The 20,123-nt window shown below is 39.5% G+C and overlaps 1 protein-coding gene across 6 annotated transcripts in view; it reads left to right on the top strand.

Annotated features, from left to right (window-relative positions):
• The window catches only part of CTNNA2 (catenin alpha 2), a 944,211-nt gene that overhangs the window by 186,114 nt on the left and 737,974 nt on the right, over positions 1-20,123 (top strand). For all 6 annotated transcript variants that reach the window (XM_028122408.1, XM_028122407.2, XM_028122406.1 and 3 more), the window contains exon 3: positions 12,760-12,926. In XM_028122408.1, the coding sequence (XP_027978209.1) occupies positions 12,760-12,926 (167 nt within the window). The remainder of the gene's footprint in view (positions 1-12,759; positions 12,927-20,123) is intronic.

The following is a 20,123-nucleotide window of genomic DNA, read 5'->3' as shown; positions in this document are numbered from 1 at the left end:
TAAAGGATGCAGGTGGATTTATACGGACTTATTTTCCACCTTAGTAACAGCCTTGGACAAGTGTGACTGGGTGGTGACTCTCTGCAGGCATGGACCAATCAACCTAGGCTGACATTGTCCCTTGTCCGGTGTGCCAGGATGCCTACTTCTTACTGCATGGCTTGAATACTATCTGAAGGTGATTTAGAATTGTGCTTATTAAACCCAGGTATTGTTCAGTAGTGTTTCTCTGTCTCTAAAATGAGTTTACTGCATGTACAGATTTTTGACATCTGCATTTTCTTCCCCAGCTTTTCCTTTAAACTCCTTTTAGTGAGAAAAGCCACTTGCTGCTCAGTATAGGGATTGAAAACGAACTCTCCTTCGTTGTTCAAAACAAGTTCCCATATACCCATAGACACCTCCCAGCAGTTCCCCAGGGCAATTGCTACTCAGTCTTTCTGTCTAGTAATATGTAAGTGAGGTAAGAATTAACCAACCATGTGTATTTGCTTTAAAAATCCATGTTAGTGTATTAATCCTTATTATGCTGTCTTACGGAGTGGAATACTAACATCAGCATGAACAGAATAGTCTCTCCCTACAGGCCAACCTCCATGGGAGGTTAAATTATACTCCCAATATGAGTTCATTAATTTGTAGTCAGAAATATGTTTACTGAGGGGCTGTGCACCTTCATTCACTGGCAAGTGTGTATGGTGCAATTTTCAAGTCATTTGTCATGATTTTTCTACTTTTATTTTAAAAGAAATTAGCACTAAGAAGCACAGAACGGCCCCCCACACTCTCCTTTGCCTGAGAACAGCCTTCACAAGGCAGAAAAATTTTGAGACTGGCAAGAGAATCTGAGAATGGTTCCAATTATTAACACAACATAGAGTGTCCAAAAAGTCTGGAAATGCGGAGAAGAGTATATTTATTCTACTTTTTTTTCCAGTTTAACAATTGAATCCTTGCTTTAAATTTTATGTACTTTATAAGAAATGGTGTCTGGAGGGGTGCCTGGGTGGCTCAGTTGGTTAAGCATCCGATTCTTGATTTTGGCTCAAGTCACGATCCCAGAGTCCTTAGATTGAGCCCCGCATTGGGCTCCACACTCAGTGGGGAGTCTGCTTAAGATTCTGTCTCTCTCTCCTTCTGCCCCTCCCCCAGCTCACGAGCACTTGCACTCTCTCTCTCTCTCTCTCTCTCTCTCAAATAAATAAATCTTTAAAAAAATAGTGTCTGGAGGTTGAAGAAAAAATATTGAGCGTGTTATTTGAAAATACAACTAGCATACTTAAAAAAAAGTCCTGTATTTCCTTTCATTTTGCATACCCTACATTATTTTGACTAAGTTGGTGGATCTTGTTTCCAGTGGAAGGAGAGAAAAGGTTAAAATTCACTGACTTTCTATAATCTTAATTCTTTCATTTCTCTCCCTACAGTTCCCTCCAGTTTCATGAAACTGGTGTGATAAGATGGGGTCTCTTTCCTTTGGAAATCTTGATAGAAAACTGAATCAGCCCAGGAGAATGGAGTTTTAAACCCCTTAAGCCCACTTTTCATTTAGGGCTTGATGCCAAGAGGTTAAAAAGGCCCTGGAATCTCACTGTTGACCTAGACCTGCTCAATATGGGGCCAAGGAATTAATGATGAAGAGTGTGTTTATCTGCGTCATTCTCATCTATACTCTTTGTTCTTTAGTGCTCTAGCAGGGATTTGAGGGAGGGCATTGGCAGTGAGTGGTTGCCTCTGCCAGTTCTTAGAGTTAAGGCTAGGAGCTACTCATTGGAGGGCTAGAGAAAGAAAAACTTAATTTAATCTCTATGTCACACACATAGATACATGGATGGGTAGACGGGTGGTTGGATGGAGAGATAGGTAGATAGACATACAGAAACACAGATATATATGCACATACACGAATATTTCTTGGCCACCTTATTATAGCCAACTGAGCGTCCTCTATACACTCATGATTCCCAACTTCCTAAAATGAAACTTCTTCTTTTTTATATTTCCAAATGCCTACTCAGTTGGCATTTCTCTGCAGATGTTCTACAGATGATCCTTTTTAGTTCAGAAAAAAATCAGGTTGCAAGTAAGTAGAGGGCAGGAATTGTGATTTCATCTTGAATATCTAGAAACCTGGCAAATGCCTGACACAGAGCAGATACTGAATAAATGCTTGTTGAATGAATAAAAAGATGAATGAAATAATATATAATTCTTTATACACTTTGTACACAAACACACATTTACAGATATAATCATATAACCAACCATACCAATTAAGGCAGTTATGGACAGGACTGTCACTCTCCTATATCTAGTCCCCCAAATTTCCCTTAAGGCTGCATGCCATCCTGTTGGGATATTTTGTTTGTTTGTTAGGTTTTTTTATAACCTTATTTCACTTACTTTAAAAAAAATGTACTTTTGAGGTGGAAAGACAGAAGCCTGTCTGAGACTGCTATGACCTTAGTGACAAGCTATTGATCACAGAAGTGAAGAAAGCTTTGATTAGCACATTTTGGCAATTTGCTGGTTTTTCTTTTCTTTTTTTTTTTTTTGATTTAAGATTTTGAGTTACTTTAAATCAATTTTGTTCATTACCTATTGCTGGATCCTGCTGAACAAATATATTTTTGTTAGGGGTGTTTTATTACAATTGATATACTGATGTTGATTTAGATGTGGTTTCTTCCTTGAGCCCTCTTAATATAGGAACCAAAATGATGGTGGCATGGGTGTCTCCTATCAGTTCAGTAAAGAAGACTCATGGCTATAATCACATTTAACAAGCTGCCATTTCTCTATGATGACTGGAAAATCAATGGCAGTTCAGCAATTAAGGCAAAGACTACCGTTTAAATCTTAGAATCTGATCGTTACGTTTTTTCATCCTCAAACCAGTGAAGACAATCAGTTTTTTCCATGTTGTATTTTAAAATATATTTTAATCGAGCTGTAAATTTATAGCACTGTTTACCAGATTCATAATACCAATTACTTGGAACCTTGTTTGTTTGGCTTCTAATTTTGAACTGTGTGGTAGAGTTTCTATCCTTAGTCTACTTTTCTCATTATGAGGATTGTTCCTGTGTTTTGTTTAGCCAAAGACTACTTTAGAAAAGGTAAGTTGGTTTGTTATTTTACAACATAGCAATTGAAGCATAGTTTATTTTTCTGTAGGCTGTAAGATGCAAATTACATAATGTGCCTTTTTTATACTCCCCTTTTGCTTTTCTTTGTGTTTATAGTTTAGCTGATATGAAATCAGTGATGCAAGTATTATTTCATTGTACTAATGACAATTTTGAAGTACCTCAAAATTGAAACTAGAGACTTAAAGATATATTTGCACATAAGCATAGTATCAAGACATCCAAACTGGTATAGATAGGCTTAAATTATATGGACTAACTTGGAAGACAGTCAGTTGTGAATTTTTGAAACCCTATGAAAAACAGAATGCATCTAAAGAAATATACCACAGAAGTTAAATTGCAGTGAATCCAAACTCAGAGTCAAGAGATCCAGCTGCTAGTCTGGACTCTGCCCTTAGTGCACTGTGTGACCTTGAGCATGCCATGTAAGTTTCTTGAGACTTGTCCTCTTCTATCTGAAATTGAAGAGTTGGGCTCCACCAATGAACTTATATTCAGTATCTTTCAAATATATGTAGTAATTTAGATCCTGAAATAGATCAGAGTGACTAGTTATCAATTACTATCTTTCTTACTAATTGTTTTCACAACTTGCTAAAAACCAGGTTTATCCCCTCCAGAGGTGATTGGCAACACCTTTCGTGCTTACTATTAATTTGCTTCAAAGGTCATGTACAAACAAATTATCCTGACTTGAATGACTAGTTAGTAGGTATTTAACATTTGGAAAACTGTGGGGAGTTATTTGTTCATTTATTTATGTTAGTTGTTCTTTTCATAATCTGAATGAAGCATTAGTTCTTAGGCAAGGGCTAATGAATGTTTGCTTTGACATTTCCCTTCTCTTTAAAGGACATTTAAAAATTTTTTTCTTAAGATTTATCCTATTGAGAAGGGGGTTGTATTTTTAGGTATGGTTCAGAAAAATGTATCAAAGACCAAGTAGTTGAAAAAATAATTTTAATAATTAGAGTGTTCTCAAATTGGGTGTCTTCTTAGGGAAGCAGAAGGATTTCTGTCCTAGAGGTCACACCTGGATTTTGTGTCTTCTAAGATTTAGGCTGCATCAGGTCCTCTCAGGTTTTCTTAAGTTCTGGTATTTGGACATTAAATCCCTTCCTCCACCTCCTTAGTCTACAGTTCCTTACACAGCCTCTTAATTAGCAAGAAAAAACAGAAATGTCCTCTACATTTGCCTGTTGAAATGTGGAGCCTGCTGGCATTTTTGATGATCATGTTATCTCTCCTGTCCATTCTCGAGGCCAGTTATGGTATTCTTCCTTTCCTTATCACACGGAAAGTTTTTGAAATCACAGTTCAACTACCAAGAACTGTATCAGTCTATTGACATTTCAGTGGGTTTTGATTTGTGGTCATGGTTGTAGGAGAATATATAAAGACACTGACCAATAGAAACATTTATTGACTTAAGAATATAAATAAGTCCGCAATATGCTTTCTATACAGACACTTACATTACATATACAGGGTTATTGAAATTTTGGTTTTACACAAAAAATAATTTATTAGCTGCTTATTTGCTTTACAAACCAACTTACAAGAGGCCTTCTTTAATTATATATTTGATATAGTACACATATTTCAGAAACAAATATACTGTACAGTGAGATTTACATGTTCATCAGTTTCTTTTTCCTTGTTTTATAAAAATATCAAGTGACTCTGGGTTCAATACTGATCCTCCATACTCCATTTTTCTCTTAAGCTTAACACATCACTGTTCAATATTTCCAAGTTTATGGTCTTTCACTGCATTTGAGCCCAAAACAATAATCACATTTTTGTGGAATATGGCTCTTGCTATATTTAACAGGTCCTTACAAAGGTCTCATTTGTGAAGTGTGCCATATTGTAGCATGATAATCTTTCTGGCTACAACAATGTGAAATTACCCTATACCCTCTCCTCCCTACCCAGGAAAAGGCTACAGCTGAAATAATTAAAATCCATACACTTAATGATCTGTGCCTTCTGCAGGGTGGCACATTACTGTCTCTAACGATGTTTAATAGCTCATAACATTCAATACACTTAATCATCAATTACTGGCATTTGTAGTACTTTTGCACACAGAACATATCCTGATAGGGGGAAAATTGCATTGGAACGGACTCAATTACCCACCTTGAAAAAAAAGGACACTGGGCCAGACTGAATGCAGATGCATGGTTGTCTTTGGAGCTGCTCAAGCCACTGAGGCAGGACTGTAACAAGGCCATGTGGTTAGTTCAGATTTTGTTAGGTGAGGAGGAAGTTTCAATTTGCTTGTGTCACACTGCACTTTGTTGGTCTCTCAGCCACTTTGCGATTATCCCTGATTGGGATGTCAGGTAACTGGGATGCTGGCCCCAGCCAGCCACTTGACCTCCCACAGGTCAATCACCACTGAGTTTCTGTGTCTTTCTATGGAAGGTGAGAGTGAGGTGCTAGACAAGCCTGGAGAGATCCTACCCAGATCAGAAATTCTCCAGTCTCACAGTCACTTCATGGACAATGGAGCCATCAGCTTTCTGTCATTTTCCATGTAATTTCTTATTTGTTCAGAGTTGCTTGGAAAAATGAAGAAAGATATAGAGCCCATGGAGTCCACTACCTTTGGTAGAATGATAAAGAAAAAAGCAGGATTCTCATTTTATAATAATTACATGGTTTTGATGTAGTTTATGCAGTACCTACTTTATATATATATATGTAAATATGTATAGTATGCAATATATATGTATATATATTATTTATTCATCATGTTAATTATTTTAATTACTTGTTTATTTAATATTACAATTGACTATACTATTATAAATTGCATGTATAATATAACATGCATGTATATATTGTATTTAATATTATAATTAATTATTGATATTTAATTATTATAATTATATGTGATCATAGCATGCATAATTATATTTAGATGCATATATAAGGCTTTGTTTGCATATTTAGGCCAAAGATTATTTTGCTTCTGGTAACAGAAGGACATGAACTGTGCCAGCACTTCTGCTGATGCTTGGTGCTGGAAGTGACAGGTTCTGCAGGAGGTAGCTTATTTTAATGCAGAGTTTGCTTGAGAAAATAACATGATTTCATCATCTCTGAGCCTCCAAGAAAAATTCTGATTGTCGACCTTTCCTCCTAATCATGGATTTGAGTCATAACCACCCTGGGGTGAAATGCACACATTGCTCTCTCAAGTTCTTGATTGTTTCCAAAAAAGTTTTAAGACTTTTTCCCTGTTGACAGCAAATGCTTATGTGGGCAAAACAAAGGAGAAGCAAAGGTGTTGCAACTTCTACTATCACCTGTCTTTCTCAAACGTTACAGCTTCTCTGGGGCTGGCTGAACTCATAAGACCAACTTAAAAAAAAAAAAGTGGAAGAAAATATTCATATTACGGCACTGATAAGTTCATAGCATTCAGGATTTTGTCCTTCTTGCTTCAGCAGCAGTTGGATGTGTTTTATTTATTTATTTAAATATTTATTTATTTATTTATTTGAGAGAGAGTGTGGGCATGAGAGCTGAGGGAGGGGGAGGGAGAGAGAGAACCTCAAGCAGACCCCGCTGAGCACAGAGCCCAACGCAGGGCTTGATCTCAAGACCCTGCGATCATGACCTGAGCCAAAATCAAGAGTCAGATGCTTAATCGACTGAGCCACTAGGTGCCCCAGGATATTTTTTAAAACATAAAGTGCCAGGCCTGCCATTCTTTGCTCTTCCCAACATTCATTGAGTGACTCTAGCCAGTCAAATGTAAGTTAAGTGCTAGGAATAAAGAAATCAATATACTACAATTATGGTTTATACCCTAAGCTTATAGTCTTGGCAAAGGATTGAAGACTCAGATGTATGCAGCATAAGCAGTCATAAATCAGCCCCATAGAGAGTGGTAGAGCCTGGAAATAATTAGAGAAATGTCTTTATTTAGTTCTTCCCTCTCACCCCCATCCTTCCTTCCTTCCTTTCTTCTTCATAATACTCTGCTAACTAAATAAAATAGTGCACTAATCTTCAACTCATAATAAAGATCCAGATGGAAATATATAAACAAATAATTTTAGTAAGAAGTAAGTAGAATCTTAAAAGTTCTTTCTAAATCACAGTTGTTAATAGCACAGACCCTAGAGCCAGCGTGGCTTTGAATGCTGGCACCACCGTTCACCAGCTGTTTGACCTTAGGCAAGCAATCTTCCTTTGCTCTCTTCAGTTCCCTCAGGTGTAAATGGTGACAATATAAGTATTTACTCCATCAGGTTCTCTTGAGTAGTAATTGAGTTATAATGTATAAAGCTCTTCTAATAGAACTTGGCACACCATGAGCTCTAAATAAAAGAGACTGTTCTTAGTAGGAAAGAGACAATACAGCACATGTTAAGATATTAAGTCTGAAGAGACACAACCTGATAAAATCTTAAAATGGAAGGAATCCTGAGTTACCTTATGGGCACCATCTACTTGCTGCTGGAATCAGCCCAGAAGAAACTGTTCCTCAGTGTTTACTCATGCAGTTAGTTCAACTCATCCTTTCCTGTACACCGGCCAACTCTGGATAATTTTATCAAGGGTGTGCTCACCTTTGTCTTCAAAAAAGGAGCCAAGAGACGTAGTGTAATGTATCAAGATCTCTTCTGGTAACATTGTAACTTCCATGATGTTCTCTACATTGACCATTCTGGTGTTTTTGTTTGTTTTGTTTTGTTTGTTTTTTAAATTGGAAGATCTAATTGGCTTTATTAAGCAATTCATGAATTGGGCAGCATCCCATTTAGCAAATAGAGAAATGCTCCTCACATTGACCATTCATTTAGCATTTAATTTGCTTTATCTCAAATGAAGATATATATTTCCCACCATGCTTCAAAATGAGCTAACCACAGCAGTAAATTGTTTTTAAGCACTGCATTGCTTTACAGATTCTACGACATAATCAAAATGATAAAACATTCAGAAGATGTGCACTGTCCACTCAGTTATCATTTAAAAATCCTGTTGTGTCTATTCCTTCACTTCTGTCTGTGACTTCATGGGGATGTACAGTTTGGGGGACAGAACTAGCCAAGAGTTTGTGAAGCAGTGGTCAGGTATTAGACCTCACTAAACTTTCTTCTCTTAAAATATATTGCATTTTTTCCATTGCTGTAGAGGATCCATTTCTCAGGATCTTTTAAGATTTGTACTTCAAGGAAAATATGTATGAAAAAGGTTCTGAGGAAGCCTAGGTTATTGGGAAAAGGGAACAAATCATAGCTAAGAGGGTTAGAACTTTTTGCTCTTAATCTCTCATCTTCTCTAGGAATTCTACAATGGGAAAATATCAAGAACATGAACCATCAATATATGCTAGATACTTTATGCAATTAGACAAAGAAAAATCTATGTAATTAAAGGAGAATTTATATAATTAGACAAAAGAGAATATGCAGTTTTAGATATTACATACGATAAATGCTGGTTAAACATACAGGCATAGAGAACTTTCTGGAAGACAGCTTAACACTCTCTGAACCTAGCTTTGCATCATACCTTTTCCCCCCACTTTCCACAGTTTTCCCATAGTTCGTTTATCAAGTATTTAAAGAGAGCTGTTGCATGCAGGCTCTCCCTTCAAAGGATGCACTACATGGTATTCATGCCATTTTGGTTCATAATCTGCTTCCGAAAAGACTTTTCTACTCCTGAGACTCTGCCCTCTGCATGTTATCCCTCTCTTCTAAGTATTATTACCATCCTGCATCATTCCACATTTGAGTTGATATTACCTCAAGCTTATGCACAATTATCTGTCCATCCCCTAGTGCCGCCACGGTAGCATAAGAACCAGAACAAGCACCGATTTGCAAGCCAAGCAGGGGAACCATTTGGGAGGGGAGTCATTTTCTGCCCTAAAACAATAAGTATTTTTATTGGGCAGATGTTTTCTTGCTTCTAAATTATTATGTATGCAGGAGTGGAATCAACCAACAAAAAGCACTTCCAAATCTTTAACCAGGAGTTCATGAATGGTTCTTGTCACAGAGAGGACACAGTGATGGTGGTAGCAGTAGTATTAATGACAATAATGAGTAAGCCTTCGTTATGGGTAAAGCCTTGAGCTGGGGGCTTTGACTGCATCACCTCTATACTTTAACCCTAATGGCAGTCCACAAGGCCGCTCTCATTATTTTGGCCCCATGTTTTGCAGTTAAGGTGACTGAAACACAGAGGTTGAATAATCCTCAAGTCTAATTTTTGGTAATGGTTGGCGTGGTTTGTGATTTTAAAGATTACTTATCTTTTAATCTATGACAATATATCCATATATAGTTTTTAGAACAATACTTACATAATAAACCTTTATATAAAAACGCTCTGTGCATATTAATTGCTATTATTTCCTTTTGGTCACTTATTTGGAGATGTTAATTTTTCTTCTTTCCAGCAGGTGGTAAGTGGCTTGAGGAGACCAAAGACTTTACTAGAGACACCCTGCTCTGAGCTTAGGTCCATATCAAGTAATTGAGATTGAACACAGTGGTATATATAAAAGAAACAGGCAGATCTGTTATCCCCTCTTCATTGATCCCTTCCATCTCCTACATATGCATGCTCTTTCTTAGCTAAATATTTTAGTCTTACAGAAAAAGCAGTTCCCTGGGAAAAGAGTTAATTTTATCCTGATAAACTCGCTTATCATTGCATAATATAGATTTCCATTTTAATTCAGTAATCTTAAAACTACAGGGATATAAAATGCATTAAAGTTGTAGTTGACTTCAGATTGCTTTTCCTTTAAAATCTTTAACAACATGAAATCATTTGTACCTGCTTAAAATGAGTTTTTAGTTGTAATTTAAATTGAATTAAATCATCTTCTATTTATCTTAAAATAATCTCAGAATTTAGCATGAGATTTCCATTTGCAGAGTCACATTTACTAATGTGGGTCTCTCTCCTTCTCTCAACCTCTACCCTTCCCCTTGCCCCTCCCCTTTCACGGACGTCTCCAGAGTCCCTTCCTGGGGTGCCTGTTTTGGGGGGGGCCGAGGTCGATGAGCTGCACCTGACAGCTTGATGCTGCTGTGTGTTACTCCTAGTTTTGAAGCAGTATTGCTGACCAAACGGCCAGCACCTGGATTAAGTGGCATTATACTGACCTTCTATATAAAAACCTGACCTTGAATATTAGTTTCATTAGGCATGGTTCCTCCACATGCTGAGGGGTGCAACTAGGCTTGCCTCCCAGGGTCCTTTGTGTACAGAGTAGCCCTACCTGAGTGACCTACTGTTACTGTGGCTTATATACCAGTTTAACTTGCAGAATTTGGGATCAACCATGTAGCTCACTAGGTTTATATGCAGAATAAATCTCTGCTTTCCTTGAGTAAGTAGATTGATTCCACAGCAGCTGCTCCACCCATTAATACCATACGCAGATATGTCCATCTTTAGCTGTGGTGACCTTCTCCATGTTTCGTTCGATTCACCTACCATTGTGAATGTTCTTTCCTGCTGCGCAACGCAGGGTGAGAATGAGCTGGTTTTCTCCTCACAGCATGGATATCTGCCAATGAGTCCTTCTTTTTCAGGGTTCGGGGTATGAGGAGATTTATGTAATCCTGTTGTAGCAAGGGTGGGACACCTGAATTAAATATGTATTTCCTAATTGCTGGCCTCCACCTTATTTAGTCCTGGAGGGCCAGACATCTTGGAAATTCATCTTTTTGAATTTGTGCCCATCCGGTAATGAATTGTTACATTTCTCCCATGCTGTTATATATCAAGCTATTTGTGTCTAGGCACTGGGACTAAGCTGGTTGGCTATATAATATGCTTACTGTAAATGGTAGCTTCTTTTAAAAATCTAACAGCATACTCTATTTCCTGACACACCTAAGCATGAAAGTATTCCTTCGAGGGTTTAAGTAACTGTAACACTGAGTGAATTACATTATATTCTGATCTGCTTGTGAAATGGTAAGAGCTGTTATTTTTTTTTCTCTTGTATCTTAGGATAAATTACAGGATGCCCAGTGTTTCAATGGTACAATTGACTTTATTTAAATGAGCTGGGTTTTGATTAACAGATGAGAAATAACCATTTCTAAAAATGAAATATTGAATGAATTGCTTTACCCTAAATCAAATAATTGGTCATATTAACTCTATTCTTCAAGTTTACTGACAAAGCTTTTACTGCCACTGTGTATGCTCTGCTATGTGAGGCTTCATTATGCTCCCGTCAACCCCCGGTGGTACGCCCCGTCCACTGATACGGGACGTGTGTCATCCTAGTCATTGATCTTTGCTTCCCACTGCTGGGTCCCTTTGTACAAATACTTAGTATTCGCCAACCACTCCACCTTCTTTCCGATCTCCACCTCTCGTCAGTCCCTAAATCCGCTCTTTTCTCTAATACAAATCTCAATATGCCCATCCTCTCTGTATCCCGTTTCTATTTCCCTGGTCCATCCAGGCCCTCGTTATTGCTCCTCTCAGACTCTAATGCCTTTGCCCTAATGACTTGTGTCTCCGCCCTTAGCTTGTCTCCCTCAGTTTATTCTATGAAATATAGCCAAAATAAAAATCTATTGATGTCACTTCCCTCCCTGCTGAGGACCCCGTTCGGATCTCCTTCACAGCTTCCTAAACACCACCACCTCTCCTCTGTACCCCTTCCTCACTGTGCCTCCCACGTGACTGTAGTTCCTCACACTCAGTATCCTGCTCCAACGTTCAGAGCCTCACACGGCGTTCACCCTGCCAAGGGCGCTCTTCCCGCCGCTGTCTTTCTGGGGAACACCTCTTCGTTCTTCAAAGCCCATCAAAGTTGACGGCTTCTCCCAACCTCACACTAAATAAGTAAATCACTCCCCCTTCTTTCTGTACATGCTTAATCGTATGTGCATTGTGATATGTAGTCATACATACTATAAGTATGTATTTACATCATGTTCCCTTATTAGATGGTGAACCCCTTGAGACTAGGGTATCCTCAGTCACCTTTGTAATTCCGGAGCTTAATAATATCTGACATAGTATGGGTTTGTTGAATTGGTTCAATTCTCCTATAAATGTTCTCTCTATTAGAGAATAGCTTCTTAGCAGAGTATTAAAAGACTACATTTGGGGTATCTCTGTAGCCTATTATTGTCTGATTAGTTCAATTAAGAGTACACTGTTAATGAGGCCAGAGTTTTAGTTTCATTCCTCTGTGGAGCACTTAACGTTGTACCTCAACTGTCAGTAAGCTCCACTAGCTGCCTAGTAAATCCCATTGCTTCCAAGGGAAATGGAAAATGAGAATGATTAAGGTCAGGGCAAATTCATCTCAACTATTAGACAAATGGAATTGAATATATTCCTTATTGATGTTTAAAGCACAATTTCACACTTCTGTGTGAAATGAACACCGTATTTTGTCCACAGCCCCTGTCCAGTGTGCACTGATGCATTTGCCTTGAAAGGTGGGCTGTGATGGAGGTAGCAGGAGGACCTCCTGTTCATGGCGGGTTTTACAATAGGAACAATAATCATCCATGCACATGGATGGGTGATTGCTAGCCTCTGAGCTTCCCGTCCACTCACATGCCTCTCCGTCTTTGTCTTCCAGGTGAGACAATGCGCATCGCCTCTTCAGAGTTTGCTGATGACCCGTGCTCATCGGTGAAGCGTGGCACCATGGTGCGGGCAGCGAGGGCTTTGCTCTCAGCTGTAACACGCTTACTCATCCTGGCGGACATGGCAGATGTCATGAGACTTTTATCTCATCTGAAAATTGTACGTATGTGGAACTTATCAAAACTTGCTTTGGGGGGGTGGCAATGCTGACTAAATATATTGGAGCTTGGAACTGCTCTAATGATGTTTCATTGCTCACCAGCTTGCTTACTCACCCAAGTGGTATACCCCCCAATTTTTCTAATGCTAAAATTATATTCAATAATATACTCAAAAAGTTATAGAGGATTCACTTGAGTTTGGAGTGCAAAACTGTATATTCTTTTAGGCTGCAGAGGCTGAGCATTGTGTACCTGCCTTGGCCCTATCTTGAGATTCAGATTAGTGCTGGTCCATGTGGTAATTCAGAGGAGGTCAGCTTTTCCGGTTAGCTGGCCAAATGACCACCTATGCCCACCTTAATATGGATCATGTGTTGAATTACATTTTGTTACCTGCTCCAGCCTTGCACTTTTGTAGAATTAGGGACTTTGAATGTACCTTTGTCTGGCAATAAAGAGCCCTGTCTACACATCTCTTGGCTAAGGTCAATCTTGTTGCACCAAGCCTGGCATCTAACATAACTGGGCAGTTACATGTCCTACTAACCCATAGACCCCTATTAAAGTGCCTCGCTTATCATAGTTCCTTGGTTTCTTTCAGCATTTTTGTTTCATGATGGAAGTGGAGCCCTACCCTCGTCACAAATTTTACTGAACTAGGGGCTAGGGCAAGCTTTGCAGTCCTTGACAACTAGGCCTCTCTCTGCTTTTCTAGTTGCTGACTGGCCTCTATTGGCAACTAGGATAGTTCAGTCCTCTGAACTAAGATGATGTAACTCAATTGCTTCGGAATATGACTTCTGCCTAGAGAGTTTCTATTTCATGACCTCAGTGAATTTCATTCCTGGACAATTGGCACCAACTTTGGACTGATCTCAGGGTCCTTAGATGATGGGATGTGAACCACGGGTTTTCTTTTTTTGGGAATCAACCTATTGCTGGTTTAGTTCCCCTAGCTGTGGCCATTACTGTGTTGTCATCCACCACATAACCTCCTTACATATCAGATACTTTATCTGTTAACACAGGGCTAATGGCTGTATAGCCCTTAGAGTTGTGAGAGATTTAAAATGGGTGCCATTCCTATGCAGCATTTCTTACAGAGTTTGGTGCAAAGTAAATGTGTGGTAAATGGCAGCCATGTTGCTATTTTCAGATCCCTGGAACCCCTTGCAGACTGCACTGGTGGTTGTCATTCCTGAGGTTCCAAGTGGCTATGTGCATCTTTTGAGCAACAAATTACGTTGTTCTCACGTGTGTGGGAGAAAAAGTTTTGTTATCTTTCCCTTACAGCCTCCTGAGACTTTAAAGACCACATTTTCAGAAAGATCTTACCCCAGATGGACAATCTTCCCTTCCCAGGGGGGAACAGGACTGAACCTAAAGAAATTAACTTTACATCCCATATGTTATTGTTCTGTGCTGTGGAATGCCCTGGTCAGCCATTCCTAGGGAGTGATGACAGGCTATTCTCCCTGAGCTGCCTACATGCAGAGAGGGCTCCTTGTGCATCCAGGGTGCCGTGTGATGTACAGCCCCAGTTCCCGCCTTTAATCCTGCCTTTCTGCCCGTTTGTTTTGACCAGGGCTGTCTACTGATCATATCACTGCAGGCCTGTCGTCCTGTGGAGTCAAACGTATTCTCTTCCCGACACAGCAGATTAAGGGAAGTTTAAAAAAAAAAGGGGGGGGGGTAGCACAAAATCACGGAGAGGTCAACCCAGCAATATTAAGTAGTCCTGTCAGACTGTCAGTAGTAAAATTAAAAATGATCGTAGACTAAATAAACACATTTGTTCTGCTTAGAGCGCAGCCTCTGCGGAGGCAGCCGCGGTGGGATGTCGCTCTCTTGTGGAGCGACGAGGAACTGCAGTGCCGGGGCGGCCGCTGAACCAGGCTGTGGCCGGTCTGTGCTGTGGGTTCGCTGAGTCAGGGTTTCATATGCTGGGGCTGTTGCTCCCCCCCCAACAAAAAACCGACAGCGTATCAACAATCCATTACAAATGAACATGGTATATAATTCTGCTTTAGCTTTTCGTTCTTTTCCACAGCAGCTCATTCTCTCATGAACAAGCCAGTGTCGTCGGAGCATCTACTTATTTGTTTTTAACTCAGATGAAGAAAATATCTTTATGTGTTTGGATGGGACAGGTTAGAAATGGTCATCTACACCTTTTCTAAGGGTTTTTCCAGATTAAAAAAAATGAATTTCCTTACCACAAACATAGGTAAGAAAAAAGAGTGACAGGTGATTTTTCCATAAAAGTGGTGGCTCCGTTTTCTTTTGGTTCAGATGCTTGAGTAATACCCTCCATGAGTCTGCAGCTTCCTGCCATGGTAACCTTTTTAGGTTTAAGCATTATGCATTTTACTTTTTATCTCTTAGGCCGTATGCCAAATTTTTATTGCTCTTCTCTCCAGATAATGATTTTTTCTCATTTCTGAATAACTTACAGGAACACGGATGGAATTGCCTTATCAGAAACTTATATTCATGTTTTCCCATCAATAATACACTGAGTAGATGAAGGATAGTTGGTTTATTCTCCTAAAATACCCACTTTCATTCTCTGCCCTGTACCCCAATAAGTAATTGTCAGCAAATCAAGTAGTCAGGTATAATTCACACTGTAAAGATGAGTAAAGAATTAGGATATCGGTGGAGAGGGTGTGAATTGGCAGGGTAGAGGTCTTTACATCCGCTACCTTAAAATTATGTTCGGAAACTTACATTTACATGACTGCTGAAAATTTGTCTTTTCACATGACGTACAAATATTCTGTTTGGCCATATGAAGCTCCTTGTTTTGTTATGCAAGTTTGTTATGCTTTAATGTTGAGCTCTTTTTTAAACATGTTAAGGATTCTCATGACTGCAAAAGGTTTTTGCTACTGTAGTTGTTTAAATTCAGGACGATAGTGATGGATTAGTGGGTGAAATATAGTTCAAAGCTGGGTTATCACCTAGGTGGAAATTTGATGTCCCTGAGGAAAGCTAAAGTAATCATTTGCACATCAGACATCATTAAAAAATACTGAATTATAATCACTTTCCTTGTTGAAGTTGCTGGTGAGTGATTCCCTAGCCAGTCACCTGATGTATCCTGCAATCAGTTGACATTGTCAATAGGTTGATATGTGGCATTTTAGACTTTTCAAGGAATCCTGCATTGCAATTGATGATCATGAAGAGGGATATTTACTTTCCCTAGACTCTGAATTAATGTAATCAGAATGTATTGTCAGTTCTTAGCATTGGTGATGGCATTACACACACAAACTCATCTTGACATGTATGTATTAGAGAAAACAACCCCCTTTTTTCTACCCTCAGGCTAGTTCCTGGAATAATGATGTTCTTGATTATCTCAGAATTTCTCTCTAGAAAATGGAATGGCAAAATAGCAAAACAACAATCCCTTAATCAGTTTCCCAGAGAAGTCAGAATACCTTCATAACCATCAGGGGCCAGATCTGATGCTGCTCTCGCCTTGTTTGGGAGGTGTTGATGAGGCAGACTTTAATATTACCTGTGTTTTTTGTGACATTAACCTAAAATAGTGTTGTGTTCCTCAGTAATGGATTATTTCTCAATAGTTGCCTGTTTAGTCCTTCAGCTCTAATGTCGCTCTGGTGAAGAACAGCAGTTAATTGATGTAAAATAGCCTTGTCTCTGATTATAAAGATAGAAATTATTGCCCCAGTTCTTAGCATATCTTTTTTTTTAATTAAAAATTAATTTATTTATTTGAGAAAGAGAGAGCATGCAGGGGGAGGGGCAGAGGGAGAGGGGGAGAAATCCTCAAGCAGACTTTCCACTGAGCATGGAGCCGGATGCGGAGCTCGATCCCAAGACCCGAGATCATGACCTGAGCTGAAATTAAGAGTCACTTAACCGACTGAGCCACTCAGGTGTCCCTTAGCATATCTTTTCTGTCAGAGCTATCGTGGCATTAATTTCATGCAGCTGGGCTGTTTGGAATTTATGTATTCAGTTATCCTTTCAAGAAGTACTTACTGGATACCTACTATATATAAGACACTGTGCTTAGATAACTCCAAAGGTGACTAAGTCTCAGCCCCTGCCTTCAAAACTTTATAGGCTATTGGGGGAGACATAAAGAAAGCAAGCTCTGCATGTTGGGTACATGTGCATATTGCTGTGATCTCACCTAGAATAAAAATATAAGAATTAGTATGTTTTCCACTTTAAATAAGAGAACCCCAATTCAATGTGGTATTTTAAAAAGGGAATATATTGGCTCAGCCAACGAAGAAATCTAGAGGAAATTAGCTTCAGGCAAGGCTTGATCAAGGCACAAAAAATGTGCCAAGAACCGGGTTCCTATTTCCTCTTCTCTGTAGGACCTTTTCTCACAGTCCTGAGGTAGCTGCTAACCATTCTCAAGTTTACCCGCTTCTAGACTAAAGATAGCAACAAAGAGTAAATTCTCTTCCCTAATAGCTCAAATAAAAGTTCCATAGTCTTGTCAGTCCTGTCGGCTTATGAGTTAGGTACTTATCTCTGAATTAATTATTTGGGGGGAGGGAAATGGGATGTGCTGATTTTTAAAATTTGGTCAGCACTTACTGCTTCCCCTTACAATCCTCCGCGCCATGGATAGGATCAGTTCGACCAAGTTATAGTGTTGGTCATTTGAGGATAATATGAGGAAGGGTGATGTGGCTGGGAGAAGGAGGTCTCAGGATTGGGTCTCATTAAACTGAATGTGATTTGCCTTTCCCAGAACCAATTTCTTGGATCAGATCGAATAGGTTGGGGTCACAAGCCCAAGCCTAAGCTAGGGCCTAAAAGTTGAGGGTGACTGGGAAGAAGTTGGTCCCATCAGAAGAGTTGTGGGATGTATCATTCTGTGCAATAATGAGATTGAAACTACACAGTGATTTCAGCAGGGAGAGTTTAATATGGAAAATTGTTAACTCCAATAGCAGATTAGAGTCGTAAGAGACTGGGTAACAAGAAGACAGCTCTAAGGAACGTAGGGATGGCAGATATAAAGAGGACTGAGAGCACAACACTTCAGGGAGACCCCCCCCCCCCACCACCACCACCATGAGCCAGGGGCAAGATCAGATCTTCCTATCTTACTTTATGACAGGCTGCTGAGTTGCCGCACAAGCTAATGGAACTTGCTGGAAATCAGCCCTTAGGGTGTCAAGGAAAAATGCTCATCGAGAGGTGTCTCACTGGGGGCATTCCACTATAGCATCACCCAAGGGAGACCATGCTAAGGGGAGCTGCTGGCCACCTGGTGTTGGAGGGGCTACCTCTGCTGCAGAACCTTTGGAGAGAGCATACCAGAACCAAGAAACAAAACCTTTTCCTCCTTGGTTGCCACCCAGCACTCTCTAGAAACAAGGCTTGACATCAGGCCAAATGGGAAAGGAATAATATTTCAAAGGCCTAGGCATGATTTGACAGAGCAGGCCAAGGTGTGAATTTGGGTCTGATATCTAGCTCAGGCAAAGAGAGTTTACTGAATGCAGAAGGGGTGCTCATGCCATAAGAAAGGAGATGGATTCAGGTCAGACAACAAACATCAGCTATAGACAGCTTCACAAACCAAGAGGAAGAAGAAAGGCATGAGAGCAAGAGAAGGGATTTGGGGTATCTTGTCGGAGCATAGAGGGCAGGGTGGGGGGAGGCACTAACAGAGTTGGACAGGGAGACGCATGGACCGCAGAGAACATGATGATTTGTTTGGACTCTACATGTGGATTATGGGGAGCCATCGAGTACTTCTAAGTATCAGAATCAGATTCGTGATTTAGATAAATAATTTTGGTAGTGATGTGGAGAAAGAATTAGAAGAGGGGTGAATCTAAGCAAGGAGACAGATGAAGAGACCATTGAGATCATCCAGGCTAGTGAATAAAAAGAAAGGCTGGGTGAAGGCAACAGCAGTGTGTATTGTTAAAAGGAGGTAGATTTTATTTTATGTATTTATTTATTTTCTTTCAAAGATTTTATTTATTTATTTGAGAGAAAGAATGAGAGAGAGAGCACATGAGAGGGGGGAGGGTCAGAGGGAGAAGCAGACTCCAGGGAGCCCGATGCGGGACTCGATCCCGGGACTCCAGGATCATGACCTGAGCCAAAGGCAGTCGCTTAACCAACTGAGCCACCCAGGCGCCCTAAAAGGAGGTAGATTTTAAAGATATGAAAGAAGTGGAATGGCGAGAATCCAGAGACTGATCAGATGGGACAAGGCTCCTAGTGAATATTCATAATCAGCTGATCAATATAATCCAAACCCTTTATAAACCTATCTTTTTCTGGCAGAAGAGCGGGGGAGTTAAAAGCATGAACTCTAGAGCAAACTACCCTAGTTTAGACCCAGGCTCCCACACTCACTTGCTGGGAGGCCTTTCTTGGGAAGCTTGTGTAACTACATTGACCTCCGTCTCTCCTCCATAAAGTAAAAATAGGAAAAATTTCAACTGCAAAGGGCTGTTTTCTGGGACGAAATTAGGTATATGTAAGCCATTTAGAACAGTGTCTGGTACAACTCATAAGTATTCGGTGACACTGACTAGTGTCATTTTTCTTTCACCAGCTAAAAATAACTTTGGAAATAAAAGCTCTATTACTGCTGTGCTTCATAAAACATGACACTTTAAGAATACATGACACTAGCATTTAATCATTCTTGTTTTCAGATGAAATCGTTTTCTTGTTAACAAGAAAACAAAATTTAATCAGGAGGGGCAGCTTATCAAGGAAAGAGAATATTTAATCAAGAAGGCCAACTTTAGGAGGCAGACATAAAATATGATGATGCTGGGGTAACAGTGATCAAACCAAAGTACATGGCTACACAAGTAAAGTAATAAGATGCAGAATCTTACATCCACCCACATATTTACTTAGCCAACTACTATTTCCAAGATATTTAAAAAAAAAAACACTTTTTTTTTTTTTTTAAGTAGGCTCCATGACCAGCATGAAGCCCAATGTGGGGCTTGAACTCACTACCTTGAGATCAAGACCTGAGCTGAGATCAAGAGTTGGAGGGTGCTTAACTGACTGAGCCACCCAGGTGCCCCCAAGACAATATTTTTAATTTAGCCATAAAACTAGATCCTAATAAGAGAGTTATGTATGACTTATTAAATAATTTCATCAATGTCACTTAAAATCCAATCAACTCGATAGGACCCTGAATGAGGTCAAT

This window comes from Eumetopias jubatus, unplaced genomic scaffold, assembly GCF_037043125.1.
Source record: "Eumetopias jubatus isolate StellerSeaLion01/CBP00866 unplaced genomic scaffold, mEumJub1_p1.0 scaffold_9, whole genome shotgun sequence".
Classification (NCBI taxonomy): Eukaryota; Metazoa; Chordata; class Mammalia; order Carnivora; family Otariidae; genus Eumetopias; species Eumetopias jubatus.
The sequence above is the reverse complement of the archived record's forward strand: the minus strand, read 5'-3'. Positions and strand labels throughout refer to the sequence as shown.